Raw genomic sequence first — 7500 nt, 5'->3', positions numbered from 1 at the left:
CCCGCCCAGATCAACGCCAGGGACGACAGTAAGTGCTGCATGTCCTCTGTGCTGGGGAGGGAATCCATCCGGCCTCTATCTCTCTATACGAGAGACGTGTCTTTGTGTTCCAGCACAGGCCCCAACACACACAGACAGACCCCCCCTCTGGGTCCACATCTTCTACCAGCACTGTCACCACCAAGCACTGCACAGTTACCTCTCTGTCTGGGGGGGGGGGGGGTCATGGGACTGGAGGCCTCAACAAGGCTCTGTTCTCCCTCATCACAGAGGGAAGCTCCTCCCCTCAGAGGAAGATGAAGCATGACGCTGTCTGCCTTCCTCTGGATGGGGGGGGGGTCCTGCATGGAACACATTGACTCACACACGAAGGGTCTTTATTTAGACCTTCAGTCTCTCCTGTGTTTGTGTTCCAGCCACCATGGTCCACGACCCCCCCACTTTAGACCCCCTGCTGGCCGGCCTGGTGTCAGCCTTCATCATCACCGCCATCATCATCACTCTGCTCCTCTTCCTCAAACTACGGCAGAGAGACGCCCGGCCTGAGTTTCGCCGGCTGCAGGACCTGCCGATGGTAAGTGCGGGGTGATGGGGGGGGGCACAATCCTCATTTGGGATACATTTGAAATGTAATAGATCAGGAGACCCTGGTTCTGTCTCCATAGCGATGTCCCTCAGTCGGATTCATACACAAACAAGTACAGACAACTCAGCCACTCACCTATTAACTCCCTCACTAACTTAATAACTGATGCTCACTCGTTCACCCTCATGCTCTGTCAGGTTAACATGAGTCTAGTTTCTTTAGTTTAGTCTTTGACTAGTCGTGTTTTCAACAGGACGACATGATGGAGGACACACCTTTGTCCATGTACAGCTACTGACTGGGAACCCTGAAACATCCTGACCCAACAGAGAGGATTCTGGGTAGCCGTGGGAAGACGTGCGTGCAGGAAGCCGCAGAGGACCAAGACGTTCTGCTTCTGATCTGGAGTCTGTTTCAGTGCCTCTGGTTAGAAAGAAGCTTCAGGGGGGGTATGGGTATGTCCTCCTACATGAGGTCTGTAAGCTGCCATCTTCAGGGGTGGGGGGGGATTATAGGATGTATCCTGGTACATGAGGTCTGCCTCATCATTACAAGTCAAAAGTTCCAAAGGACCAGAAAGACAATTTTAGGGGACACTTAACGTCTTCAAAAGAGACGAAAAGAGTGAGTGATTGGGGTTAAAGGTGTGTGTGTGTGTGTGTGTGTGTGTGTGTTGGGGGCCTTATTGCTGTATTTATATCCCAGACGCAGGTCGCTGATCTGACGTGTTTTAACATTTCCCACGATGTGGTGTCATCCTCCTGATGACATCACACAGCTGGGTCACATGTCACATGTGTAACGATGCTAGAGGTCACCGATATGACTGAAGGCCTCTCATTGGTCAGACGTGAGGCAGAAGATCAGTGTTCATGATGAAAGCCAAACACAACGTTTGAGTCACTTCTTTGCTCTCCACTGATGAACAATAAAGAGATTTCTGTCCGTACGTCCAGTTCTAAATGAGAGATTTAAGATTTCTAAAAGTGTTAATGTCCCTAAACGTATAACTGTCGACCATATGATTAAAGGTATCAATTATTATTGTTTAATCATACATATTAAATTGAACAATATGACCATCCGACAGTTTAATAACAAGGAAAGAATGATCAAATAAAAATAGGAGTAAACGTAACCTTTTATGTTGTTTTGCTTCTTTGTAATAATGATATCCAAAAGGAACTAACTTTGAAAAGAACGTTACAACATATTTAACAGAAAATTTAAAAAAACACTAAAGAATCTCCATGTTATTTGAATAGCCTGGACAGGTTATGAATAAGAATATAAAAGCATCAGAAGGAAACAACATGCATCGTACTGTAAAGGTGCAAAATACCTTTTATTGTGACATGAACTCTGAGAACTCAAAGGTCTGCTGGATGCGTACGTCATGCAGGACTGTTTCCACCACACCAGTCTTTTGGGGGATGTCTCCACCAGCTTTGCACATCTACAGATGGAGATGTTTCTCTCTTGTTTGTGCCGTATTCTTTCCATCTTGGTGTTCTGTGTGATGTTTCATAAGCTAACCTTTGCTTATTACTTTGTGTTGTTCCGTTACATTAAATCCTAATTAATCCATTGGAATCTGTGGTTATACCACGACAACATGTAGAAAAGTTCAAGGGGGGGCACTGTGGTTACAGAACAGGATGGACTTCTTCTTCTTCAGCCTCGCTAGGGACTTTGTGTAATTAAAGGAGTTGACCCACATCTCACAAGGTGGAGCGACCACGGTGGTGCCGGCTCCTTCAGGTGGAGCACCGATGGCTTTCGTTCCTCTGAAGATTCCACATGGCTGCTTCAGTTCTCAGCACCTTTTTAATAACTACGTTATTTCTTGGGAAGCCACAAGAAATGTTGGGGAATCCTTAAGTCATCAAAGGTCAGAGGTCATCCACACTTAGGCCAGACCCTGGATCCAGATCAAGAAGATCATCATCATCATCAGTAAGATCTGATTCCAGACCTGTGAAGTTGCTCCTTCTGGACTGAACGCTGAGACCGACTGCAGGCTTCTGATGAGGAGCTGGAGGAGATGAAGAGCAAACATTGACGTGTGTGTGTGTGTGTGTGTGTGTGTGTGTGTGTGTGTAATCTCTACCAGGAACATCAAACTTCTGTTACAGTAAGTGTCAAGAGTGACAGTCAGTCAGAGTGAAACAAGGATCTCAACGTGGTGTTGGAAATAAGAGGAGAAGGTTTTGGTCAAGTGGTCTTTGCCAACTCTCACTGTACAAGATGTTCTAAGCAGAGCATCTCCAGAGAAGATCTCTACTGATCACAACCGAGGTGGGCAGGAAGGAGTCAGGAGACGTACGTTGAAATAAAGACCTAGGGCCTTATTCAACTGTCCTCACCTGTGTCTTTGTCCTCCAGCCAGGACAGATCATCGGAGCTAACCTCGGCCAGGCTTGGGGTTGGGCTGAGGTCTTCTGAGTCTGACTCCGCCTCTTCACCTCTGACCCCTGCGCCATGGCAGGTGAGGAGCAGTGAATCTTCTGAACCACAGAAACAAAAATATATAACACAATAATAAATGATATTTAAACACAACATCTCAGAAAACTCAGATTCCAAGAATAGAATAACTACTTTATGTGTGTGTGTGTGTGTGTGTGTGTGGCACCTGACGTCTGATGCTCTTTGATGACGAGTCTCTTCACCTCGTCTCTCAGCTGTGACACAGAAGTTCTGTTGTGGACACATTTTAAATAGTTCATTTGCACACACACACACACACACACACACACACACACACACACACACACACACACACACACACACCCACACACCTGATCTGATGGAGCTGGTGCTGTGTGTGAGAACACTGGGAGGAGATCTTCAGCACATCAGTGCTGAGAGTTGTGTTGTTTTCTATCAGTTCCTCCAGAATCTGTCAAAGCAACAAAAGACAATACGACACAAGCTGCTTATACAGCAAATGTGTGTTTGTCCCTGTGTGTGTGTGTGTGTGTGTGTGTGCGTGCGTACCTTGCTCCTGTGCTCGCACCCTCTCGTGCCCCCCCGCCCCTCTTCCTGCTGCCTCCCTGTGAACAGGGGAAAGACGTGTGAACGCGTCCCAGCTCGTCTCTCCTTTGGACGGAGGACGCGTGTGGTCCTGCGGCGTCGTGGTGCAGGTGACTCACTCAGATGGGTCTTCAGCTGCTCCACCTCTCTGCTCAGGACCTCCAGCTCCTCTCTGCGGAGCTTTGAAGAGAAACTGAAGAAAACAAAGAAGACTGCTTTTGTACTTTCAGACCTCACATGAGAATGTCACCTTACACGCCCCCATAATGCACCTCTCCTCTGGGTTTCCTAGCAACGTGACTCTGCTGATGTGTCCCCGCAGACTGCTGAGCTCACGTCCCACGTCCCTCCTCCACTGCTCCATGGTCCCCTGGGCTCCTGGAGGCTCCCTCCTGGATTCTCTCTCCCTGAGCTCCTGCACCTCCTCTGGAGGAGAAGAGCTGTTACTGTGAGGAAAGGAGACGTGTGGTGTCCTTCAGGCCTCCTTAAGGACACTTCAGAAGGAAGCTATAGGCTAAGACTTTTGGTCTCGTAAAGGATGCACTAGAAGGAGACTAGGGGCTAAACACACACACTTATGCATTTATTTATATATTTTGCTCTCTAGTGTGTGAATATAATTATTTGTTATATTTTAGATCTGTAGCTATGTGGACGGGGGGCAAAATAAGGATTTAATTGTACAGTGTAACCTGTTAAACTGCACATGACAATATAATATCCTGCATCTAAAGGCATCGTTAGCATCATAATACTCTCAAGCGGGTTCCCATAGTGATTCTTTATAATCTCAGGTAGGTATCATGTGCATTACCTTGTAGAGCCTGGATGTGCCGGTGTTGGGACTGACGCGCTCTCTCCCCCTCGAGGACTTTATGGGTCAGAGACTCTATCGCCTTGACAACACAACAGGAACAGAGTCAACAATAAAAACACTACTCTGTGGGAGCTCTTGGATCTCAGGTAAACTTTGACCCACCTGGCTCTGGATCTGGAGCTGTGATTGGATAGCAGCCAGGTCGGACCATTGAACACGGAGAGGCGAGGCGGGGGTTCGGAGGGGGGAAGCTCCAAGAGGAAGAGCAGGAAGAACCGAGTCAGAATCAGGAATCCTCTCCCTCACAGGAAACAGACCTGGAAGGTGTCACAACCTCTGTCACTGCTTAAATGACCTTCCCTGAGAGGTCAGAGGTCACACAAGTTTCAATCGTATTCACAAAGCGACACTAAAGGTCGCCCACCTTCTCCTGCTCTGGAGAAGTTCCGTGTCGAGGTCAGTCTCTCCTGAGGAAACACAGAAAACACATCAGGGGAGGAGTGTCGAACGTCAGCTGGATCATTCTTTTCAGATTTACTGACCCGCATCTTGGAGACGCTTCCTTCTGCTCCTGACAGGATGGAGCTCAGCTCGTTGTCCCAGTTCATCTTCAGTTTACCTACAGAGGAACAATTCATATAAACCTTTATCAAAACTTTTAAGTTACACACCAGCGAGGGAGGAGACACGGTCACCTTAGACGTGAGGTAACCCCCTACAGACACCTGAGCTCCACAGGTAAATGGGCTCGAATGTCAGAGATGTGATGTAATGGATCGACTTCATAATGAGGTTAGATGGTGTGATGTGGATTTGACTCATGTAAAAGTGTCCGGTTCCTCTGTCTACAACATGTCCACCAAGGAGCAGTGAGGACGCGAATCGCTTCAGACTTTAAAGATCAGACTTTAACTGCTTCAGGACACTTCGGCATCAACACACGAACCTCATCCTTCTGCCGTAAAGGAGGAGCAGCTGACGTTAAACTGCTCACCTTTACGTTGTCGTAAGCTAATTTCAGTTAGCCGCAGCTTTTCGGTGACTCTAACGTTCGTATCCTTACGTTAATTTCTTGGTTGTGAATCGTTCTTGATATTTCAAGGTGAACATTACATGGAATAAACATTTGAATATTTAATGTTTTCAGTGAGGACTCGAATCTCTGGCTACTCACATAAAACCTTGCGGCTCCGCTTTTAAATCCGCCAGCCTATAACAGCAGCGACGTGACGAAGTCACAGACGCATCCTGGGTAATGTAGTACATCGTTGACCTCACAAAATGAACGAGTCCTTTATCAGAACAAAAGAACTACATTTCCCATAATACAGCGCTTTGTATTGAAACGTAGAAATGGCGGCTTCCACGTCCAATGTGGAGGATATTACACGACTATTAGAAGAGCATTTATCAAAATTGGGATTTGAAATATATCCTCTGAAGGTATTGCGGAACTAATTAATTCCTAATGCAAGCAGGGTGTTCTTTAAAATGTTCTAATATAGTTCGATAAATGCACTACCGTTTGTTATTACCATGCAGTTACCTCTCTACAGGGGAACAATGCAGCCTCCCTCCTGTTGAGGTGTCCCTAATGAAGCATCCCCCCTCAGGTCGGCTGGTACAACTCGGTGCTGCCTCCCTCCCTGCGGCTCGGGCACCCTGATGACCGCCTGGCCGTGCTGGTGCTCAGCACTCCGGCCATGTTTGAAGAAGCCTTTCTGCCCTTCGTGGAGCAGAGAGGCTTCCAGACGCTGTCCGACCCGGTGGACCAGTGTGTCCGACACTGCGTCTCCTCTGCTGTGGCCCAGGTAACAAGAAGCTTTGCTTTCCCCCCAAAGAGTGCACTGACAATGCATAGCAATGGGACGTTTACTTACGTCAAAAGATCAAGTGAAGTAGCCCTGCCCCCCGTGTTGTGTCCTTAGTGTTTCGCAGGTAACGAGGTGGATGTGAGCTACGACTACGAGCTGCTTCCCAGCAGGAAGCCCAGGTTTTTGGCTCAGACTGCAGCCCACGTGTGCGGAGCAGCTTTCTACTACCAGCAGGCGGACGTCAGGGAGCAGCCCTGGGCCCACAAAGTGACCGCTGATGTGTCATCAACTCTATATATATATGTATAGATGTGTGTGTAGGGTTTGTAGTACCGTCATTTTACACCTCCCCTTATCTGTTACCTGCAGAAGATGTTTGGAGTGTGTGTGCACCCAAGGTTCGGGGGCTGGTTTGCCATCAGAGCCCTGTTGGTGTTTGGGGGGGTGACGGTGGACTCTGAAATGCTACAGCCAGATCCTCCAGACTGTGTCCCCTCCAGAGAGGGAAGGATCCAGCTCCTGGAGGCTTTCAACCTCCGCTGGCAGGTAAACACGCTCCACTGTGAGGTACACACGCTCCACTGTGAGGTACACATGCTCCACTGTGAGGTACACACGCTCCACTGTGAGGTACACCTGCTCCACTGTGAGGTAAACACGCTCCACTGTGAGGTACACACGCTCCACTGTGAGGTACACACGCTCCACTGTGAGGTACACACGCTCCACTGTGAGGTACACACGCTCCACTGTGAGCTACACACGCTCCACTGTGAGGTACACACGCTCCACTGTGAGGTACACACGCTCCACTGTAAGGTACACACGCTCCACTGTGAGGTACACCTGCTCCACTGTGAGGTAAACACGCTCCACTGTGAGGTACACACGCTCCACTGTGAGGTACACACGCTCCACTGTGAGGTACACACGCTCCACTGTGAGGTACACACGCTCCACTGTGAGGTACACACGCTCCACTGTGAGGTACACACGCTCCACTGTGAGGTACACATGCTCCACTGTGAGGTAAACACGCTCCACTGTGAGGTACACACGCTCCACTGTGAGGTACACACGCTCCACTGTGAGGTACACACGCTCCAATGTGAGGTACACACGCTCCACTGTGAGGTACACACGCTCCACTGGCAGGTACACAACCCCAGGAGGGTCGGCCGTAGTGCACACACAATGAATACACACATGTTAAATGTGATTATGTAGACATGATAAATGATCCTCAG

General features: G+C 48.6%; 3 protein-coding genes across 8 annotated transcripts in view; 2 read left to right on the top strand and 1 right to left on the bottom strand.

Moving 5' to 3' along the window:
* LOC119216597 (uncharacterized) overlaps positions 1 to 1535 on the top strand; it is a 4425-nt gene extending 2890 nt beyond the window's left edge. The window contains exons 3-6 of one of the 2 annotated variants that reach the window (XM_037469592.2): positions 1 to 28; positions 417 to 574; positions 666 to 698; positions 840 to 1535. The exon at positions 1 to 28 is cut by the window's left edge and continues 332 nt beyond it. In XM_037469592.2, coding sequence (XP_037325489.2) covers positions 1 to 28; positions 417 to 574; positions 666 to 698; positions 840 to 884 — 264 coding nt within the window. In that variant the 3' untranslated portion in view covers positions 885 to 1535. The remainder of the gene's footprint in view (positions 29 to 416; positions 575 to 665; positions 699 to 839) is intronic. The other variant, XM_037469593.2, reaches the window with a different exon arrangement.
* Positions 1536 to 1620: 85 nt separating this feature from the next.
* Positions 1621 to 5724, bottom strand: LOC119216596 (uncharacterized). Of its 5 annotated transcripts, none has more exons than XM_062563532.1 (11): positions 5614 to 5724; positions 4982 to 5058; positions 4864 to 4906; positions 4602 to 4756; positions 4437 to 4518; positions 3895 to 4048; positions 3587 to 3815; positions 3388 to 3488; positions 3222 to 3286; positions 2953 to 3093; positions 1621 to 2621 (listed from the first exon to the last, which is right to left on the bottom strand). In XM_062563532.1, the coding sequence occupies exons 2-11, from the start codon at positions 5045 to 5047 to the stop codon at positions 2479 to 2481; spliced, it is 1179 nt and encodes a 392-aa protein (XP_062419516.1). In that variant the 5' UTR covers positions 5048 to 5058; positions 5614 to 5724; the 3' UTR covers positions 1621 to 2478. The 5 variants fall into 5 exon arrangements, with proteins under 5 accessions (XP_062419516.1, XP_062419517.1, XP_037325487.2 ...); XM_062563533.1 differs by lacking the exon at positions 5614 to 5724 and adding an exon at positions 5434 to 5594; XM_037469590.2 differs by lacking the exon at positions 5614 to 5724 and having other exon boundaries at positions 3587 to 3642; positions 3742 to 3815; positions 4982 to 5416.
* Positions 5725 to 5786: 62 nt separating this feature from the next.
* The window catches only part of mmachc (metabolism of cobalamin associated C), a 2659-nt gene continuing 945 nt past the window's right edge, over positions 5787 to 7500 (top strand). The window contains exons 1-4 of the mRNA XM_037469594.2: positions 5787 to 5882; positions 6053 to 6250; positions 6368 to 6520; positions 6623 to 6799. Coding sequence (XP_037325491.2) covers positions 5793 to 5882; positions 6053 to 6250; positions 6368 to 6520; positions 6623 to 6799 — 618 coding nt within the window. The 5' untranslated portion in view covers positions 5787 to 5792. The remainder of the gene's footprint in view (positions 5883 to 6052; positions 6251 to 6367; positions 6521 to 6622; positions 6800 to 7500) is intronic.

Source organism: Pungitius pungitius, chromosome 7, assembly GCF_949316345.1.
Source record: "Pungitius pungitius chromosome 7, fPunPun2.1, whole genome shotgun sequence".
Classification (NCBI taxonomy): Eukaryota; Metazoa; Chordata; class Actinopteri; order Perciformes; family Gasterosteidae; genus Pungitius; species Pungitius pungitius.
Note: the sequence above shows the minus strand (reverse complement) of the source record. Positions and strands in the feature narration are given on the sequence as shown.

Excerpts from the sequence above, each read along its gene's own strand:
- LOC119216596 (XM_062563531.1), bottom strand. The coding sequence starts at position 5,077 with ATGAATTGTTCCTCTGTAGGTAAACTGAAGATGAACTGGGACAACGAG. Across the intron at positions 4,907-4,981 it reads GAAGCGTCTCCAAGATGCGG|GAGAGACTGACCTCGACACG; the intron begins GTCAGTAAATCT and ends GTGTTTCCTCAG. Across the intron at positions 2,622-2,952 it reads GCTGGAGGACAAAGACACAG|CTCCTCATCAGAAGCCTGCA; the intron begins GTGAGGACAGTT and ends CATCTCCTCCAG.